Raw genomic sequence first — 22236 nt, 5'->3', positions numbered from 1 at the left:
AAAAAAAAAAATGTGTTGAAACTAGAGCATTAAAACGAGAATAAATAACAAATCATTATTTATGAAACTAAAATGGACCCATTAATTTCCAGCAGCACCATTTAAACACTGAATTTAATTAACTATAATGTAACGTAGGATTAGAGGATGTTTAGTAGATGAAAATTAATGGCAAGAACACCAAGAAGTGTGCCTTTATTGAAAAATGTCAGAAAAGAGTTTTTCCATAAATATTCTGCATATGAATAAAAGAAAATGGGTGGACAGATGAATCTAAATTTTAAATATTTGAACCAATGGTAAGCATTGCGTATGCAGACCATTAAATAATTTGATCCTCGTTACACTAAAAAAATTAAAAAATTTGGTGGTTGAAATAAGGTGTTGGGATGTTTCTTGAAGAAATACTTCCATATGTGTGCTGGCATAACTACGTGTTGGCATAAGTGCAAACATGATGCAGAGACTGAATTGATCGTTATCCAGCTGAAATGCCCAAAGAAATACATGATATCATGCACAATCCAAAACGTACAGCTTCTAAAGCAAAGTGATGTTTCCAACATATTGGTGTAAAACAATTAGATTGGTCATAATTCCCAGATTTAAATTGAATAGCTAATTTATATCTATAAATTAGCTATTCAATTTAAATCTGGGAATTATGACCAATCTAATTGTGGAAGAGAGCAGCAAAACAACAACCTTTGAACATAAAAGATCTATGGGAGGTTGCCAAAAAAAGTTCAATACCCCAAAAGGCTGCAGTTTAAGCCTTTTGGGGTATTGAACTAAGTTTAAGAACAAGCAACAGACTTCTTTTCCCCAGAGAGCTGAATAACTTTTTTCAAGATAAGATGTATAACACTAGACTGAACATGAATAAAAAAAATGATTGTCAATTTCTGACAAGATTAATAAGAATCACCCTGTCCTGTACACCATGCTTTTTTTCTGGATATAATTGATCTGTATTTATTCTTATCTTTTTTGTTTAATCAACTAATATCTAATTTCTTCGAAAAAGATATTATAACTAAGGGTAATTAGCTAATGTGCTCGGTTACAAAGATTAGTTTAATGAGAATAAAACGGGTAAGTATTGAGATAGTCTTGATATAATCGAGTAGAAACTCTTTCAGATAGTGTGAAGTTTATATAGATGTGAATTATATCTAAACGATCTATATGATACGTATACATAGATATGATTAGTCGTCACTAAATCCTATGTTGAAAAGATAATTTCAGGCATAAGATCTCGACTGAAAAATAGGACAAGAATTCAAAATATTTTGGATCTGAATACATCAAGGAGGAGTTAAACAGCACAAGCTTGGTGCATGGTAAACTTATCAAAATATTAGATTTTATCCTAATACTTGATATCATAAATTTAACAAAACGTCCACTAACAACTAAATTAGGATTTGCATAAGACCTAAATGAGTCGGAGATATATTTTTAAAGAAAAAACTCTATCATTCTGATGAAATTTTAATTTTATAATTAAGATCTTGGACGTTCTTTCTTGCCTTTAAATAGAGCTAGTAAGGATACACTTGCAACTTTAACAACCTTAAAACGAACACCAGGAATATCACCAACGGCATGACCTTTACGTCCGAATCCAGATACAAGAACTTCATCATTTTCTTCTATAAAGTTTAAGCAACCATCGTTAGGTACAAAAGCTGTAATCTTTTTACCATTCTTGATTAATTGTACACGAACACATTTACGAATTGCAGAGTTAGGTTGTTTGGCTTCAACACCACTAAAACAACAACAAAAAAATTAACTGAAAACTGTCCCCATGTACCATCAATTTGTATAAATAATATGCTGTTCAAATATAATCTAAAAACCTGGCTTACCACTGAGTAGAGATCAACAATCTCTAACAACTTAAGAACATACTGAGAAGTGATTCTGTTAATAGCTCAGAAGTTTAATTTAAACACAAACGAAACTTAAAATTTGTTTGAAATACAGGTGACTGGTATCATCTGATTTATGGCATAGAGGAATCAGGCCTACCAGCGAATAGCAATCAACATTATTTTTGACAACTTTAGCACACACTCTATCAGAGAAAAATCTTAAAGTAGTGACTCTAGTGTCAACAATTTAGGAGTTTTATAACTGATACTCTAAATTTTTTTGAAATAACAATGACTGGTATATTCTGACATGTGGTAAGAAAATCAACCCTTCCAGCAAATAAAAATTATTGATATATTTGACAACTTCAGTACATACTCTGTCAAAGTAATGTCTCAAAGTAGTAACTCAATAAGTCATAAGCCAAGTTCATAAAAAATAAAATGTTAAGTTTGTTTGATATATTGGTGACTGGTATTATCTGACTTTTGGCAAAATAATCAGGCCTACCAGTGAATAGAAATCAAGATTATCTATGAACACTATAGCAAACTCTGTCAAAGAAATCTCTCAAAGTAGTGACTCTTGTGTCAATAAATAACCTGCCTCATTTATAAAACCTTTTTATTGTTTGAATTATTGGTGACTGGTATAATCTGAGTTATGGCATAGATAGTCAGGCCTACCAGTGAATAGAAATCAACATAATTTTTGAACACTTTAGCACTAGCTCTGTCAGAGAAAGTTCTCAGAATAGTGACTCTAGTTTCAATATATATATAAAAAGTAAAAATTTAACTGCTAATAAAATTTGTCACTAGGTATAAAAAAAATCTTGGATTTGAAATTTAAAATTAAAACTAAATTTTTTACTTAAATAATTTAACTCAAAAAATATTAGTTCTTTCAATAGATAAAACCTTAAATGACTAGTTTATATAAATTAGTGTAACAGTTTATGGTGAAACCTTCTTACATCACTTCTGTGGACTCAAATCTACTTAGAAATAGTTAACTGAGACCATTAATGGGACTTTTTTTTTCACTAAATAGGTTAAATATCTAATTTCCAGAAATCATTTTCATAGTTTGTTACCTGTTATTTGCTTGATTGACTTGATGTCAGTAGTTGATTTATCTCTTACACATTTCTTACACAGTATTTAACACATTAATAAACAATATCAAAACTTTCAAAATAGAAAACACTTACACTTTTTCAAGTACAATGCCTTTGGCATGAGAAGCTCCTCCAAATGGATTTGCTTTAAGAGCAGTGCCTAAATGGGCTTTTTTGTAATCTTGATCGTGCCATCTCTGCTCACGTCGATGGTTTTTTAACTTACGACCAGTTCGCAGTCCTCTTGGTTTACCTGATAATTTAAATAAACTCATAAGTATAACTTTTAACAATTCTTGCAACAACTACTTAAAATTTTCAGTTAAGAAAAAATAAAATACTTCGTTTATCTAATTCTTAAATGTTACTATTTAAAAGAAAGTTATTTTGAATCATCAAGCCTGTACTACTAACTTCATTTTTAAAAAACTTCTATTAAAACCTTTTTTTATAATTTCAGTGAGTGTTAATGGAAAAAATTATACATGCTACACCAAACAAACGTTGCTTTTTAAAAGATCTCACGTACCCATGTTGCCGGTTTAAAAAGAGCTACCATTTACCAAAGCACGGTAATGAATTTTTATATTACCCACAGTTCATTTCGATATATTTATCATTAGAGGCTTACTGATGTAGCCGTGCTGCCATTATTTTGAGATGGTTTATAATAAGTAAAAAATTTGTTTTGTTACTCTTAGAAAAGCCACAGAAGAAAACACAATGAGTAAATTGGAAGGCCCGAATGTGAAAATTGAATTTGAAATTTAAAGAATTGACTTGAAATTTCACGTCCGATTCTTGCGTTCGGGCCTTCAGGCAACTTTACATACAGAAAATTTCCTGAAGAATAAAACGGAAAAGAAAAGGGTTTAAGTAGAGCTCTGCGTTACGACTGTCCGATTCCGGCTCGTACCGACTTTTTTGTCGGAAGTTCGACACCTACTCGTAACAAACTTGGAAATTCTGACTTCCATTCCGAGTCAAGTCGTAACATTTGAATTTCCCGCGTTATGAATCGTAAGCTGTCGTAATTTTGCGTAATCTACCTTGGTTCAAGGTTTCAACTAAAAATTTTGCGTGATGATGAAATTTATGAGTTGATGTTGAATCTTGGATATCCTAATCTAGTTTTAGTAAATTGAATAAATGAATTATATTATGACTTAAACTGCAATAAATCATTTTTAAGCTTTGACTAAAAGCTTTGTCTTGTTTTATTACGAACTATTACGTTAGATTACGGTTCATACCGACTTAATTCCGACTTTGTCGTAACATTAGGTTAGATTACGGTTCGACTTCGACATTAGGTCGTAACATTAGGTATGATTACGTTCCGAACCGACAAAGTCGGAATTTTTTAGGCTAACGCAGAGCTCTAGGTTTAAGCATGTATACTTTAGTCATCTATGTCACACAAGTGAAAAATTTTCTTTAAATTCTAAAAATTTAAAATCGATTATTACAACTAAATGTTTTAGTATCTATAACTTTTTTAACTTTCATTACTAAAGCTGTATAAATTTTATCAAACTTTGTATTGAAAACTTCTAGCACCCATGAATAAATTCTAGTTGTACCATAGTTATATTACTGTAATGAAACCATATTTCGAAATCCAGTACAACCAGTAAGAAGCATCGGTCGGGATTAGTGCACATTTAAAACCAAACATGCACATTTAAAACCAAACGTGCAAATAGATCTTTGATTTTGAGGTTACAAAAAAAACAGGTTTTAAAAAAAAGACCAGAAGCAAGTTAGTGATGTAATACTCAAGTTGATAGTCGGCAAGCATAGCAGCCGAGAGAAATTTCGGGCCCCGGGGAAGTTTTATTAAGGGGCCCTCATTATAATCAATTATATACCCGTGACCAAAAGAAGTGTGCTCTGGTCATTGAAAATTAAAAATAAAAGTTAATTAAATCTTTTAGAAGTCAAAACTATTTATTCTTTTAAAAATTATTTTGAAAAATGATTTGTACACACACGGGGCCCCGGGAATCTTCCCCGTCTACCCTTCCCACTCCTCTCGGCGGCCATGTCGGCAACCAAATTCAGAGAATTTGCTTGCTGTTATTTTTTTCAAATGAGAAAATGATGGTTTTCCAAAATACGTTTTGATGATAATGCATAGGCTCATCTATTTTGGGTGTACCCAAAATAGCTGAGCTTATACACTATCATCAGAAAATACTTTACAAAACCTCTTCTTTTTATTGAACTAAGTGGTAAAATTAATGTAAACTGTAAGGAAACATATTTTGAAGGATCACCTGTTACCAAAGACGAGAAAAATACATGTAAAAATGATTATTATCATTTTCAGCGGGACTCAGTACCCGTTTACAAGTAAAAATGACTGTGAAAGGTATGGAAAAAAATTTGACCAACTTCATTGGTCCATAAAACTATCAGTCACCTTCAACCCCAGCAAGCACACAACGTTGAAACAACGTTGAAACAACGTTTTAACAACGTTGATCAACGTCGATCAACGTTATTTCAACGTTTTTTCAACGTTGTGTGCTAGCAGGGACAGATCTTAACCCTGTTAGCATTTGCATACAGAGATAAATGCTTAACAAATTGAGTTCAATAAATTTCGATAATAGTTTTGTTTGACCAAAATATGGAACAGTATACCTTTAGAGGTTGTACGTGCTTCATGCAAGAGGTACGGGTTAGGGTTAGGGTTAAAAGTTTCAAATATATTTGTTGTTACTGTTGGTAGGTTCTATCTAACTTTTGACATCTAAAGTCAGGAAAAATTAACTTTCTTGTGATTCATTTTTAGTAAAGCAAATAACTTTTATGACATACTGCGCTTTAAAAATCGATTTTAAATTCGATGGAAAAAAGTCTAAGCGATGTATAAATCTTTTGATTCAGGGTTTTAAAAATAAGATAATAATATGAATTAAGATAAGATAAAAAAAACATATCATTAACTTTAATAGTAAACAAGAATATAAGACCACTAAATAAAAATACAATTTAGAAATCTAATGTTTTGATTTGACTTTTTATCATAAAATCATCACACAGAAAAAAATTGTTCCATAAATTGATAAAAAGGACGAGATGAACTGATCATAGTTTTTCAAAATAGTCACTTTTCCTTGACGAATCGGTAAATTCTACAAAAACACTGAATTAAGCTATTACCAAACTGAAACAACCTGGAATCAGTTAGTTAAATCCCAGAAACTAATAAAATCAATGTATGACTTGGCGCATGCGTGTAGGAGGACGGACGTTTGAGTCACAGGATTTCAAAACAATTGTTTTTTTTGTGTAAAATATTATATAGGTATCCTGCCAAAATAAAGGTTTGTATAAAGTTATTCAAATATGTTTTATGTTAACTTAAGTTTACATTCTTTTATGTAAACCTACATTACATATGCACATATACAAAAAGTGGTGTGTAAAAGTTTAGCAGCCCCCATAAACTTCAAATAAAAACAAGTTTAACACAGTTCATTATATGTAACGTTGCTTACATAAACATAGTTAAATCACTCTATAATAAAGCAAGCTATTGTGATTGTGTTCTCTAAATAAAAAGTTGAAATCTGGATTTTGTGCAATATTTTTGTGTCTTAAGGGTAATAAGAAAGACTTGACATTATAAAAACAAAACCAAATCAATATTTTGCACAATCCTGGTTACTCTCTTAATTTTATTGCAAGAACTACTGGTGTAAATCAATCAATAGTGTCAAGAAAAAAATCAATAGTGTTCAGAAGAATGAATATGGTGATTATTCATCTGCTGCAAGAAAAGAAAGTACATGAATTGTATTTCCATAAACTGATTAAAGGGTTTAATAACAAACACATGCATCAACTATACATTGTCAGTTGTGTACTACCAACCTGTGAAAAGGCCAGTTTTATCAAATAAGAATATCAAGTGTCTTTCTGAATGCAATACAAAAACCAGACAGTCGATGATTAGCGTAATGTAGTATTTTCTAATGAGTTGACTTTTAAAGCATTTTAGATCATTTAACACCTTATGAGGCATGTTGAGTGCATACAATATCATCACAAATACTCAAGTCCAACTGTGAAACATTCTCTATCTGTTATGGTATGGGGTGCTATAAATTCCACTGGATATTGTGATATATATTTTTTGCCTAAAGATCAAAAGATCAGCATACAAAAGTATCTTGAAATCATTTAAGAAAAAGTGCCATAATTTTTTATGATAAAAAATGGCGCTTACTTCCATCAAGATAAGCTACTCCTTATACAGTCCCAATTGTCACTAAATGGTTTCAATAACAACCTTTTCAGCTGCTCACTGAAAGGCCTGGTAAATCAACAGATTTTAAAGCCATGAAAAACTTTTTGGACTGCATAAAAAACAGTAATGGAGAGAACGCTTACCAGACTTCATAAACATTCAAGTATATCTGGATAGAAGAAATCACAGTTGGCTACTGTCAGATGGTGTTTGATTCAACACCTTAACTTTATCACAACACTTAATATGTACATATATGTATATGCATATATGTATATGTATACACATAAAGGAATATGTGTGTATAGTGCATATGTTAAAACAGAAGGTTTTTCTTTTTTTTAATTGTAACATACTATTTAAAATTACCCCCATGAAGGCTTGATTCTTTAAGTTCTAGATAAAATTGTATGTTCTTTTGAAATCTTTCATCAACTAAATATGACTTTTTTTTTGCTTTAATAAAACACATGCATCATTTTATGATAAGTTTTATTTAAAGTTATGTTAAGTGATATCCCTGTAATATATTTTGACACTTCTATGACTGTACTACCTGCTTTTTCCCTGGCTTAATTTTGGTTAAGAAATTTCTCTATTTAACAGTTGGTTATGGAAATTTTCTACTGTTAAAATTAATGTTTTGGTGATCATTAAATATCTTCTCAAGTTTAGTTTGTATGTTCAGTTGTTGGCACTCTTGCGTTGGTCCAAACTTTACCTAGCTCTGAAATGCTAGATTTTATAGCATTTATTCAGAATTATTTTTCAATTTAATGCTATTGAAAACAGTTTCTGAAGTTTTGTGAGCTATTGAGAACATTTTTTGATAGATCAAAGTGATGTAAGTGGTTTAAAGATACTTTGCTATGGTTTGTAGAAGATTGGTCAAAAATTTCTTTTTAGTAAAAAGTTGAATTTTAAAGTGTGTAAGTGTAAAGCACAAGTGATTATCAAACAGCTGAAAAATGAGAAGTATCTGAAGAAATTTTATGCACCAAGGGCCAAAAAAAGTGTTAGGTTTGTTAGATTCATGTGGGATGTTCAACTTGGTCACATATCCAATACAAATTCTTCATAAAATTGGTTAAGTCAATGCCTGAATGCATCGGAGCATGTTTCAAATCTAAAGGCTGCTTGTTGTATGTTGTAAAGCTAACTTTAAATACTGACATTTTCATTGCTTCTATTTTTAATACCTACTTTTAAATATTATCCATTATCCATTGTGTCTGTTGTTATTTTTTAGTTTATTTATATTTGTTTGTTTTTTTATAAAATAACTTGTTTCTTTTAAAAATATGAGTATAATCATTAATAAATAAATGAAAATAATTTTTTTGAACTCTTAATCTGTTCAAATGCAGATAAATGAAAGCTGTCAATTTTTTAATGAAGATTCATTTATGTCTAAATATCAGGGCTGTGGAGTCGGAGTCGTGGAGTCAGAGCTCATTTTAGCTGGAGTCAGAGTTGGAAAAATTGTACCGACTCCGGTTTAAAAAAAATCTTTCAAAGTTTCATAATTTTCATAATGATTTTATAAATGTTATTCATTAAAATATTTTATGTTCAGTCAGTCTAAAGCACAAGTATCAAACTCTAGCCCTTTTTAGTAGAAAGCTAGGCGTGCCACCATGAAGCACCAAAGAGCTGTTCCACAAGCAGAAAGACTGTAAATATTTAATTAACTTTGTTTCTCTGGAGAAAGAGAGATTATTAGAAAATTAGTGATTGAAGAAGCTGTTAAACAAAAAGAAGAACTTAATGAATCTCTCAAGGGACGCTTTGTGTTTCTTAACATAGTGAACTATTTTGCAATCAATGTCTAATTTTTTTTTGAAAAAATGAAGTAGTTACCAAGACATTGGCAGTAAAAGACACCAAAGCTAATCACATCAGATAATTTCTCCAGGTCTTAGTAGAAAAGGTTCTTAAAGAGTATGAATCTAAAGAAGAAAAAGTTTTTTCTGTCCAACTGACAGTATTTTAAACATGATTTTGACAAATTCATAATGTTATTAGTGACTGCATAAGAGTTTATTGCATAACAAGAGTTAAGAAAATTTTTTTGTTTAGAAATTGTTTTCTAATATTGTTTAAAGCACTAAGTGGTTGGATTATTTGTATCATAGTGACGAAATAGCCAATGTTAACATTTTGCTACAGTATATTTGTTGTTACAAATTGGTTACTTATGAAGGAGCCGGAGTCGGAGTTGGTCCATGATAAAATCAAGGAGTCGGAGTTGGAACAGCAGCTTACCGACTCCACAGCCCTGCTAAATATACCAGGGCAATTGTATAAATACATCTCTTCTTAACATCATAATAATGGTGTTATGATATTCAAAATCAACTTTAAAAGTTAAAAAAATAATTAAAAAATGTTTCATAAGAATGTTGAAAGTTCAGTTTTTTTATTTCATTTCTAGAAATCCGCAAAATCTAGAGACAATTACGTGTATGATATGTGTATGATATAGTATGCAAGAATGGATTTCAAAAATGAAACTGATGAATTGACAGCAGAAATGCAGTTTAGGTTGGTTCCTTATGCTCTAAGTATCAAATTTCTATACAATTTGTATGATTATGCATATATTTATGTATAAAGGTTGATATAAATTGTTTTTTTATTTTTAAAGTTAATAATTTTTTTATGAAAGTATATATGCATGCAGTGTGTACAGTACAATAGTATCAAAAGTAGAGAAATATATACGAGGGGATGCAAAAAATTCTGCTCAACACTTATTTTTGAATATTTAAGTAAAAGTTGACCAAAAAAATGCTTCTAACAAATTTTCGCTTCAAGTTTCTTAAGCTGCTAGTTTCAAGCTGCCATAAAGAACAGAAATTAAATGCTAAAAAATCATTGAGCTAATTTTACCCCAAATGAATCTGTATCTATTTTTATGACACTAATGTTATAGGAAGACTTTTAAGACCCTTTTGGTCTGGCATCAATTAACCTTCCCTTGGAAACCTTTGGTTTATCATTAAAATGCCAGAAAATTAGGTGGAAAATGTTCTTATGGAAATCATGATGCAAACTTAATGTAACTAGAAGCAAAATTTTATCTATAATCTATGATTTTTGCTAAATTTTTAAACAATTCAGGTAGCAATTGTGGTGTATTGTGGTTTTTTGTAGCTATCTATATGTAAATATTCACATGCACACAAATGCAGTCTGTTTTTGGTGCACTGCCTTATATATGATGCAAGTTGTTGGTTATAACTTACTTAGATCAATTCATAAAAGTCTATCCACCATATAACACTAAATGTTGAACAATTTTCATCAAAAAAAAAATGCAGTCTATATAGGTTATATAGTCCTCAGTCACCAATAACTCTAATAAATTTTATATTGGGTTACACTTTTATGTATGTATGTATGTATGTATGTATGTATGTATGTATGTATGTATGTATGTATGTATGTATGTATGTATGTATGTATGTATGTATGTATATATGTATGTATGTATGTATGTATGTATGTATGTATGTATGTATGTATGTATGTATGTATGTATGTATGTATGTATGTAGGTATGTATGTATGTATGTATGAATGTATGTATGTATGTGTGTATGTATGTATGTATGTATGTATGTATGTATGTATGTATGTATGTATGTATGTATGTATGTATGTATGTATGTATGTATGTATGTATTAAGATAGAAGTTAACGAAAGTTATTTTCAATAATCAAACATTAAAAAAAATTTAACTCCAACATCGAGTAAATAATAGCAACAATAATGGATTCTAGGTGAATGGTAACATTAACGCCTTAAGTTTCAGCAAGTTTTTGTTTGATAAAGAAATCTAGAAAATAAAGAATGAAAAAGATATTTATGATGTTGATGACCGAGTCACGTATTCAATATAGAATAGTTTTTAAAATTGCAATATCTTTCAAGTCCAGGACGCTTAAAAATTGACTTAAGATTTGTACTTTTGTTACTTAATTGAATATTTATTACATCATAGTAATTAACTGTCGCATCCATAGTTAAGTAATTACGTAATGATGAGAAAGGGCAGGCTCTTTTTATAAGAAAACACTTAAAAAAATAATGTTTATTGTTACGCCTTTTGTAGGATTTATTCTGTTTCCCTTATTTAATTTTGAATTATAGCAGCTTTTCATAAGTAGCATGTTTTGCTGTAATTAAACCTCACTTCTGAAAGAAAAGTATGTAATGGTTTTAAATTGTTTTAACAGTAGAAAAGATAGCTGTCATTTGAGCAACACATTTGTTCTCAATGCAGCGTTCTAGATGAAATTTAAGTTGTGATGAATGTGTAGCAATTTTTACTTTGTCCAAAGGATTAACAAATCGTGATCTTGGTAGAACATAGAACAGTCAGTAGGGTTCTACAAAGGTTTGTAGAGACCAATGATCACACTAGACAACTTGGCCAAGGCAGATCATGAGCTATCGTTTCCGTGGAGGACCAATGTTTAATGCTTCGAACACTGAGAGAACGATTCACTACTGCTCGCAGTCTTCAAATACAACTTGCTAAAGTTCGTGGAACTGCTGTTAGAAGAAGACTTCGTGCTTTAAACTTATGACCTTGGGCAGCAGCTGCTGGTTCCAGATTGTCTGTAGACCAACGAAGAAACAGACTGGCTTTTGCAAGGAGGCATATCAATTGGGAAATACATGATTGGGGACAGTTCTTATTTACAGATGAGTTTTTTCAAGATTTTGCTTTGTGAGTTCTGATCGCCACCCAAAAGTCTACAGAAGACCAAATGAAAGATATTTTGCTTTTAGCATTCGAGAAACCACTTTATATGGAGGTAGCTCATTGACGGTATAGGGCACAATAACAACTCTTACAGAGCTTTTTATTGTTGATGGTGGGCATCTGACTTCTCAACAATACATAGAAGACATTTTAGAACCTTTTGTGGTACCTTTTGCACTGTACATTGGAGATGGATTCCTTCTTATGCAGGATAATGCTAGACCACATATGGCACATGGCACGTTGTTACTGAATACTTAAATAATATTAATATTGAGGTTTTGGAGTGGCCAGCTTGTAGTTCAGATATGAACACAACAGAGCATCTGGGACATAATGAGATGTTGTGTTAGAAGCCAAAATCCACTACCTAACAGCCTAGACAAGCTGCAACAAAGTCTTATCTGCGTGTGGGAAGATATCCCTCAAGAAATGATTAAATCTCTAATTGAAAGTATGCCACGGCACCGTCAGGCTGTAATAACATCAAGAGGTGGTAACACTAGTTATTGATAAGTCAAAAATGTTTGAGTTTAAGCTGTGTTAGTGTGCATAACAATAACAATCATTTTACTTTATTTTGTTAAACAAACCATATTTTTGGTTTGAGTTTTTTTTCCACCATCCTCAAAGTCAATTTTATTATTGTGATTGAAATAATTGTGTTCATGTGTTATATTCTCAATATGTTTGTCAAAATATATGATAATATTGATGACAACTAAAATGAATCGAAATGTATAATTGGTGTGTTAATTTTGTGGTTAAGTGTATTTATTTAATGTAAGTTTATCCATTTTTTAACTTATATTATTGTAAAAGACAGAAGTTTTACAAAACTGAAAATAAAATTTTTTTTTTTAAAAGTGAAAAGTTTAAAAAAGCTAATTTATGTAAAAATTTGTAATTGAAGGTAATTTCCTTATTGTATTAGAAAAGATTTTATTTTATTTTAATTTTATTTTTATTATTTTAGATCTGATCATGAAAAGTTACATGCAAAGCATAAAGGACATGAGGCCATGCATTTGGAAATGGTAATTATAATGTTTGCTGTACTTGCTCTTTCCCAAGTTTTGCTCATCAAATGGAGACAAGTTCATCTAAAGTCTTATCAGGTACATTTTTAATTTTTTTTATAAACATAAATCTGATTTTAATTGGTTATGTTTATAAATCTGATTTTATTTGGCTTGCAATAGTACTTTTAGTCCCAGTATTTTTCATAACCCCAAAAACTTGAAATTTATTTCACTTTTTTTTTGATTCTCTGAAAATTTAAAATTTGAAAAAAAATTTCTAAGTATCTACTTACTGTTAAAAAAGTTGTAGGTAAAAAGCTATTAGAAATTGGTACTATTTAACAATGGGGTGTACACAAGGTAATTATTTAGAAAGAGCTCATTCAATTTTAATGACTGTGAAATGGACAAGTATTGAGTCTGAGTAGGCATTTTTTTTTGCTGGATTCAGTACTAAAGTTCAACACTGTTTGGGTGATGAAACTTTTGCTGCCATGTGCTTCCTGAAATCATATTTTTTTTAAACACAACAAAAATATTGTGTTTTCTTATTTCTATAAAGAATTTGTTATGTTATTATTTGCTATATTATTTTTAATAATTATATTTTTGTTATAGTTTTAAAAGTATTTATTCTTATAATTTATGGCTATATGCAAAATTAAATTTTCCAGTTGTTTTTTTAGTAAACCAGAGATGTTCTGTTCTATATTTTCTGCTCAAATTTATATATCTATCTGCTAAAATTCTTTTTTTATAAAAAACATTGTGTTATGATTTGGTATACTTATATAACTTATATAATGACTCTCTTTAACTATAGTTGAAGTAAATGGTCTAAAAAAGGCTGGCTGATTGGATTGTTTTTATGAATTTATGTTCTTATAGTACCCAGACTACTTTAAAGTCAATTTTTTGTAATTTACTGTATATGCCTTCGATTGTGGTCTGGACAACTTTCATATCAATCTTTTTAATTGTTGTTTGATCTACCTTGCTTACAAACCATATCACAGAAAAGTCCTTGAATGGCCTGGTTTTTAAAACATTCTGTGAATACATATGCTTCAGCATGAAAGGTGCATTGTGCTTATTGAGCCAATCTGTTGTTATTTTTGTTTAATGGGACATGGCTAGGTCAGGCCAAAAAATATATTTTCTTGTAAATGATCTTTGTTGATGAATTTCAACAAATTTGACAAACAATTTTAACCATCACATCTGGATTGATTGCCTATTAGTCTTCCCTATGTATGGCACATAAACACCTTTACTGGATAATGTCAATCATACAAGGACTTTTGGTGCAATCTTCTCCTTGCATTTAAATCTTACATCTGGTGGTCTAGTTTATTGCATGAATATAATCTGGCATTCCCAGGCATGTTATCTGAAAATATAAAATATTTTTTGTTTTCAATCATGAAAAATTTTTCTTCCTTGACCAAATATTTTGACAAATACAAGATCATGAGATTGAACTTTGAAGCAAGTTTTCTTTGACTCATGCCAACAGTATTTTCCATGAACCTTTTGGAAATGGTATTTGAAAAATCTTTTATGTATCTAAAAACAGAATTATTTGGGCTACAAAACACTATTAAAATAAATGATTCTTGCATGCCTAGTTAATGGATAAGAAAAATGAATTTCTTACATTTTGTATTTTTAAAATGGTGGGTAATACATATTTTTTTATTATTATTTTCAGACTCAGAAAAACTGATTCTTAATCAGGGAAACACCCAAAAACTGAATCTTAATCAGCGAAAATCACTAAAAAAGTTTTTTTCTACTATTGCTGAATTATGTTATTTAAACACTTTGAACTCCATTTTTACATTTTTTGTTAATTTTGTTCTTACCTAAGGGTAATTCCATATAAATTCATCCCCAAAAAAAAATTTTCGACACCCTTACATCTCAGAATTATTCATTTTTACCTCACTTACAGTCCATATTAAAAAAATAATAACTGCAAAAATTTTAGTTAAAAATACACATGGGTTCCAGAGATATCGTCAGTTAAAATAATGCTGACTCAGCATTTTAGTAATTTTCTGAAGCAACTACAAAGCAACTTTGACATATAGTATCTTTATAATGGCTTGGGGAAATTTCCTAAAATTTGGTACCCCAATAGATTTTTACTTGCAGAATCCAAAAGGAGCACTGTCAAGACTCCATTGTCTCAGGAAATGCCTCGTTTATCCAATTTTGTTCAAAATTATTGACTTGTAAGTTCATGATTTTTGGAGGTAAAATGAAGGCTCTGGCCCAAAATCCCGAATAAAAAGTTTAACTGTATATCATTATTTTACCTTAGGTCTACTGAAAAAAATTAGATTCATCAATTGTCTCTCTAATACTTGATCAAAATTTGCGTTTTAAAATTGTGTCTTTATAGAAAAATTTAAATTTTGAAACGAAAGCAAGTGAAATGTTTTTTAAAACATTTATTTGAATAAAACATCAAATAGTGTTATTTATTGACTAGTTTAGGACATTTATAGTCATAGGCCAAGGGAGGGCCAGCAGGATCTGACCAGTTCTTCTCCCCCCCCCCCCCCATCTCCCTGGATTTTTTTTTTTTTTTTTTAATGCATTAAATGATATAATAATAAATAATTATTAAAATTCAATTTAAAGCATAATTTTTTTTTTAGTTTAAGTTTGAGAAACAATTCTTTTCATTATTTCAATTCAAATCGGTGAATGCTTACCTCTTATCATATCAAAAACAAGCAAATGTTTTGTTTTGTTCTTTTTAAAGGTTGCACTTTCCTTGTTTGTATTTTTTAAAAATGATTGTGAATTTTATTGTTTTTGTATTTTTTTAGCAGTTGGTATTATAAATAATAAACATATTTAATATGGAGAAATGTGAAATTAGAAAAAGTCTTAACATTTATTGCCACAAAACTGGATTTTCTAGAAAACAAGGTTTTGTTCAATTCAAAGATCTTTCTTGTGAAAAACAAGAAGTAATAATATGGTGAGCAAATTTAAAGGAAAAATATTGTTCAATAAGAGTTATATGTTGTTATCATGAGCAATTCTATGGAAAATATTTTGAGAGAAAAATTACAAAGTGTTGCAATCCTTTTGGAACACACATGGAAAGTAAAAAAATTACTATAAAAGATAATCTAACATTAATTACAACAGAGTTTATATGGAAATTAAAATAAAAGAAAAACATTTTATTATTTATAAAAAATTTTATATTTTCAATTATTTTAAAAACTTAAAACTAAATTTGTTTCTTAGGTTATATAAAGATTTCCCTAGACTTGGCAAAATTTTTGCAACAAAATAATGTTTATGTAACCCCAGGTTGGAAATTCTGCAGTAAATATTTAGGTGGAAGAACAGTTCCTGGCACAAGGACATATCATCATTTTATTCCAATTGCTTCAAACACTATAAGTCATAAAAAAACAAGTATTGATACATGTATTGAAATATTTGATATCATTCCAAAAAGCAAACATAATAAAGAGATTTCATTAAACATTAAAAAAAAAAGGATTATATTGCATGTTTTTATGACGGATTTTGGTGGGTAGTGATTGCTGAAGATGTAAGTGAGCTTGATATAAAAGTCAGATTCATGCATCCACATGGACCAGGTAAAAACTTCTTTTGGCCAATGAGAAATGATGAGTGTTGGGTGCTCAATTCTGAAGTTATATGTCTAAATTCTTACACCCACAACAATATCAGGTTGTATGTAAAACATCTGATTTAGATTTAGAGAATATAAGCAGTTGGTTACAAAAATAAATATATAAATACATTTAAAATAATTTTGTTGTAATTTTATTTACCTATTTTGGATTTAGAATTTGTCTTTCTTTTTTTCAAATCCTTGGATGGAAGGCTGAGTAGTGTTTAAATAAATTCTACTGTCCACCTTATTATGTCAATCACTATATTAGTATTAATCTACTAAATAATACTATAAAGATATTGATTGTTAAAATGTTTTAAAAAATGTTTCAATATTTTTGGTTTTAAAATTTATGATTTTTAAAATCGTGAAAAGATATTAGTTTACTGTGCTTACTTTAAAATAAGAGGTAAATAATGAAAAGAATTGTTTCTCAAACTTAAACTAAAAAAAAAATTATGCTTTAAATTGAATTTTAATAATTATTTATTATTATATCATTTAATGCATTAAAAAAAAAAAAAAAAAATCCAGGGAGATGGGGGGGGGGGAGAAGAACTGGTCAGATCCTGCTGGCCCTCCCTTGGCCTATGACTATAAATGTCCTAAACTAGTCAATAAATAACACTATTTGATGTTTTATTCAAATAAATGTTTTAAAAAACATTTCACTTGCTTTCGTTTCAAAATTTAAATTTTTCTATAAAGACACAATTTTAAAACGCAAATTTTGATCAAGTATTAGAGAGACAATTGATGAATCTAATTTTTTTCAGTAGACCTAAGGTAAAATAATGATATACAGTTAAACTTTTTATTCGGGATTTTGGGCCAGAGCCTTCATTTTACCTCCAAAAATCATGAACTTACAAGTCAATAATTTTGAACAAAATTGGATAAACGAGGCATTTCCTGAGACAATGGAGTCTTGACAGTGCTCCTTTTGGATTCTGCAAGTAAAAATCTATTGGGGTACCAAATTTTAGGAAATTTCCCCAAGCCATTATAAAGATACTATATGTCAAAGTTGCTTTGTAGTTGCTTCAGAAAATTACTAAAATGCTGAGTCAGCATTATTTTAACTGACGATATCTCTGGAACCCATGTGTATTTTTAACTAAAATTTTTGCAGTTATTATTTTTTTAATATGGACTGTAAGTGAGAAAAAAATGAACATATTCTGAGACATAAGGGTGTCATGGTCTGGATGATTTCATATGGAATGACCCCTAAATATTATTGAAATAAAGATGATGAAGGATCTCCTCTGCCTCATTCTGATAAAAGGAATCAATAGTTTCCTTATCCATTACTTGGCACCTCATGCTTGGCACCTAGGTGGCTGTCTTTCCATATACAACTTTTTTTTAGCAAAAGTTACACTAAAAAGCACTTGATTTAGTAACATGGAATAATGACAGTTAATTCCACATTTGAACTCAGATTTGAACTCAGATTGGAACTGAGTTGGCAACAACAGAATTGGCAACATAATTCAATGGCAACAGAATACCATCATGTTCATGTTCTTCAAGGTTCATGGTTTTCTTAGAAATATTTATTTTCAAAGATTAATGCATTCTCAGTCAAATGGCTCTAGAAATTTCAGCTTTGAGAATGAAATCAGTTCTTGATAGCCTTTGTTTCCAGGCTATTTCATACTAAAACTAAGATCACAGGCTTTATTATTTTTTGAAAATTAGTAAATCTTACTATTAAGTTTTAAAATAAAAAAAAGAATGCTTTTGATGTCAACTTTATGTTACCTAATGAGATGTTTGTTCACTTTATGTAGGCTACTACCTTGTTTGGAATGTGGTTGTTCCCATTGATTTTTAATTTGCGTGTTGGTTGGTATAGGATATTAATAGTTTGGCTTTTTTTTACAATATCAACTATAATTATATTGCGTATTGCAACAAAAAATCCACTTAGTCCACATGCACCTAGGTGAGTGTTTTCTTATTCATTCTTAAATATTCCTTTTTTGTTGCAAGGAATATTTTTAAAATGTATACTTTTTTGTGTGTATAAAATGGATTGGTTTATAAAAAGGGTGTTTTAGGTTGGTGTATAAATGGTTTTTAAATGTCCACCGGTTGACATATGCTGTTGGTATTCTTGGTTATGTTATTATTATGTGCACATTCTTTGGAATCAACTTATTGCTTATGCTACCACCTGATGTTACTATGAATGCTGGAGTTACTATCATTTTTTATGGGTTGTATTTTGGAGTTTTGGGGAGAGACTGTGCAGAAGTATGCACTGAGAAAATGGCAGCAAAAATGGGAGTGAGTTATTATTAACATTCTCACACACCTCTTTATAAATTAACGTTAAATACTTTAACGTTATTTCTTATTTGATGATAAAATTTACACTATAATAAGCTTTCTTTAAATTTTTATTCCTTTAGTATTTAAGTAAATTTATATTATTTAGGTTAATTTTAATTTTTTAGTATTTTAGTGAAGGTGGACTTCCTTCTAAGCGTCTCTTACCAAATATATGTTCAGTGTGTGGGCAAGAATTGTCATTATCTGGTATGGAAGATATGGAGGATGAAAATAAGGAGAAAACATATAAACTCTCTTGTGGTCACTTGTATCTTTTTAGGATGTTGTTTTTTATGTTATGTCGGATCGCGAATTATTCGTTGAAACATAATTTTAGGTTATAGTTACATCCTACCGATTTGAATCTCTTAACTAAATATAGATTTCATGAATTTTGCATTCGTGGTTGGTGCATAGTAGGAAAGAAACAGACATGTCCGTATTGCAAAGAAAAAGTGGATCTGAAAAGAATGTTCAAAAATCCGTATCTTTTCAAGCAAAATGAGAGCTCTTATTCGTTGTATGTAACGTGGTAAAGTTAATATCAATGCTATTTTACACTCAGCGAAATTTCCACAGTTCTCAATTACAATTCTGTACATAAAAATAAATACACGAAACTTTTGGCCTTTATTTTGTTAATTGCAGTAAAGACGTAATATTTTAATTGAAAAAAGTATTTTGTGTAAATATGTCAATAAAACATTTTTATTGACATATTTATATAAAAATTTTAACGAAATTTCTATCGCTCCAACGAAAATAAACCTTGAATATTTGTTTTAGATAATAATTTCTTAATTACATTTTAAAGACAAATGAGGCTTTTACACTGATATTACGAAGATTCGGTTATTCATTCTTTTTTCAAGATTTTCCAAGCAAATATTCAACATATCACTCCATGCTTGCTGGATAGAAGTTTTAAGTTTTTGTATCGTATTTTTGTCTAGATTTTCTATATACAGTTCGTGCAAATATTCCCCATAAATTTTCAATAGGGTTCAAGTCGGCTGAAAGTTCTGGCCAATCCAAAAGCACATATATTTTTTTCTTAGAATCATTGTTTTACACTTCGTGTCGTATGAATTAGTTTTTTCAGTGAAAACAAAATGCGGCTCATACTATAATATGTCCTTTCCGAAGTTACAGCTTATAGCAATTGTATCTTTTTTTTTTATCAAATCATCCCAATTGTACTTAAAATCATCAAAAGAAAGTTTTCCCATTCTACGTTCCATGTTCGACACTTGGGCACAAATAAGTCCAGTTCACTCATTTTGCTGTTAATGACGCCAAACGTAAAATCGAAATTTTGTTGCTTTCTGTTTTTTTTTGTTTTTTTTTTTCCTAACGGAGATTTTTGTTCTGATTTTGACTTAAACTTTTTAAGAGATGAATCACTGCATTATAAGAGACCTTCTGATTTTCTTTGCAATTTGTCAATTGTACAAGCCTACATTATTGTAAACAACAATTTTTGCTTTTTCTTCCATCTTTAACACTCTTCCACGTGGCTTTCTAATTATGTAACAAAGGTTACTTAAAGATGCACAAAACTTCCATAAAAAACAAACAAATCAAAATCCTACATAAATTTCAATCAACTCTAATTAAATGATCAAAAAAATTTGATGGAAATTTCGATTTAAAAAACATTCTAGAAAGTTGTTTCAATTTTCTCAGAAACGCATAAAATTGTCATAAAACGCATCTGTAAAGAACAGTTCTTATAAAAATAATTATGTTCAGTTTTGTTAAAAATCCATTCCACCTAAAATTTATAAAAACTACACAGAACAATGGAAACTCCGCTCAGTGTAAGAGGTTCACGAATAATTTTTGGGTAAGCTAAAAGGTTTAAACGAAAAATATGTTTATAAAGAAATTCGTTTACGTTTCTTTTACCTCGATTATCACAGATGGGAACGACCGCATCTATTGTTTGGACAACTTCTTGACTGGATTCGTTACTTTGTTGTATGGCTGCCAATAATTGTAGTAAGTGTGCGTGGAATTAATTATCTTTTGGGGCTGGAGTAGTTGAATATATTTTTATATTGCTATAACGGAATTTTTGTAAGTTAGAGAATTAAGTGGGAAACAAAGACATTTCTCAACGTTATCATGACGTCATTAGGTTTTTTTAAAAATTTTTATTTGCGATACATTTAAAATGCTCTAATAGAGAGAAGAAAAAAAAGACAATAAGTTTTAAGTTCATTGTTGATTATTGCCTGAATCAGCTTGAAGGGTTTTTAATAAGAAATTGTGTGCATTTATGGGCGTGGATACACGGGAGTATTTTGAGTTTGTCGATTAAGCAAATCATTTATTTATTTAAAAATCGTTTTGATTCGTAAAAGGTTTCTTTTTCTATCATTGTTGTAATTTTTAAGTATATTATTTATTAAAAAGCCGGTATTTTATTATTCCGATGAATATTTTCGATAGATAATGGAGATTCGGTAAAAATGTCTTAAAAATTTATGGTAGAAACAGTTTTTTTTTATTGTCTTGCATATGGTGTTACGAGCATAAACTCTGGAGTACAGATAAGTTAACAGTTTTCGATACATTATTGTCCCCTAATACAAGCAGATGGTGTGCGTGTTTTAGCTACCAGAGTTTTGAATAATTCGTCTTTACTGCTCGTTTTCTACTCTCGGGTATTCTGGTTGTTATTTTTATTATACAAATGTAAGTTTTCTAGCGAGCTTTCAAAATAGAAAGGCTTAGTACTATCTGCGGAACATACAGCATTATTGTGTATTCGTGTTTAAAGATTAGAAGTATTTTAACCCAGGATGAGCAAGCATGAGATTGGCCATCTTACTAACGGGTGATCACTAAAAGTCAGCACAGTTTAATTTTGCCTCCTTTCAAAATACCTATATGTGACGCCACGCATATATATTTGTTAACCTCAGAGTTTTTAGTTTTCAGAAAACACAAAAAGAATTGGTATTAAATATTTACAGATGAAGGTGCAAAAAAAAAAAATAATAAGCGAAGATGAACGCTGAAAACGTTTGTTTAAGTTTTTGGAAAATATGAACCTTGGAAAAACACACGAAAAGCATTTCCTAGCTAAATATTCCAAGAAGGACAATTTATGACAATTAAACGAGCCGAAAACAAATTTGGACATGAAAGGCTAG

The 22236-nt window shown here is 29.9% G+C and overlaps 2 protein-coding genes across 4 annotated transcripts; one reads left to right on the top strand and one right to left on the bottom strand.

The window, feature by feature from the left end:
- Nucleotides 1–1484: 1484 nt before the first annotated feature.
- Nucleotides 1485–3643, bottom strand: LOC145186637 (small ribosomal subunit protein uS12). Of its 2 annotated transcripts, XM_080062807.2 has the most exons (3): nucleotides 3534–3643; nucleotides 3098–3257; nucleotides 1485–1777 (listed from the first exon to the last, which is right to left on the bottom strand). In XM_080062807.2, the coding sequence occupies exons 1-3, from the start codon at nucleotides 3535–3537 to the stop codon at nucleotides 1510–1512; spliced, it is 432 nt and encodes a 143-aa protein (XP_079918933.1). In that variant the 5' UTR covers nucleotides 3538–3643; the 3' UTR covers nucleotides 1485–1509. The 2 variants fall into 2 exon arrangements, with proteins under 2 accessions (XP_079918933.1, XP_089935274.1); XM_090079148.1 differs by lacking the exon at nucleotides 3534–3643 and having other exon boundaries at nucleotides 3098–3294.
- A 2569-nt stretch (nucleotides 3644–6212) lies between these two features.
- LOC145194728 (E3 ubiquitin ligase Rnf121-like) lies at nucleotides 6213–21574 on the top strand. Of its 2 annotated transcripts, none has more exons than XM_090079138.1 (8): nucleotides 6213–6339; nucleotides 9700–9809; nucleotides 13017–13158; nucleotides 18532–18686; nucleotides 18802–19030; nucleotides 19201–19343; nucleotides 19458–19559; nucleotides 20998–21574. In XM_090079138.1, the coding sequence occupies exons 2-8, from the start codon at nucleotides 9760–9762 to the stop codon at nucleotides 21116–21118; spliced, it is 942 nt and encodes a 313-aa protein (XP_089935264.1). In that variant the 5' UTR covers nucleotides 6213–6339; nucleotides 9700–9759; the 3' UTR covers nucleotides 21119–21574. The 2 variants fall into 2 exon arrangements, with proteins under 2 accessions (XP_089935264.1, XP_089935265.1); XM_090079139.1 differs by lacking the exon at nucleotides 6213–6339 and adding an exon at nucleotides 8170–8407.
- Nucleotides 21575–22236: the final 662 nt, after the last annotated feature.

Source organism: Hydra viridissima, unplaced genomic scaffold (genome assembly GCF_058129835.1).
Source record: "Hydra viridissima isolate aposymbiotic clone 2 unplaced genomic scaffold, HvirCarnegie_v1 scaffold_2, whole genome shotgun sequence".
NCBI lineage: Eukaryota > Metazoa > Cnidaria > Hydrozoa > Anthoathecata > Hydridae > Hydra > Hydra viridissima.
Note: the sequence above shows the minus strand (reverse complement) of the source record. Positions and strands in the feature narration are given on the sequence as shown.

What these genes read in the sequence shown, in the direction of transcription:
- LOC145186637 (XM_090079148.1), bottom strand. Translation starts at nt 3,279, where the DNA reads ATGAGTTTATTTAAATTATCAGGTAAACCAAGAGGACTGCGAACTGGT. An exon ending in GGCATTGTACTTGAAAAAGT is followed by an intron (nt 1,778 to 3,097) that starts GTAAGTGTTTTC and finishes TTGTTGTTTTAG; the next exon opens with TGGTGTTGAAGCCAAACAAC.
- LOC145194728 (XM_090079138.1), top strand. Translation starts at nt 9,760, where the DNA reads ATGGATTTCAAAAATGAAACTGATGAATTGACAGCAGAAATGCAGTTT. An exon ending in TTCATCTAAAGTCTTATCAG is followed by an intron (nt 13,159 to 18,531) that starts GTACATTTTTAA and finishes CACTTTATGTAG; the next exon opens with GCTACTACCTTGTTTGGAAT. An exon ending in AAATGGCAGCAAAAATGGGA is followed by an intron (nt 19,031 to 19,200) that starts GTGAGTTATTAT and finishes TTAATTTTTTAG; the next exon opens with TATTTTAGTGAAGGTGGACT.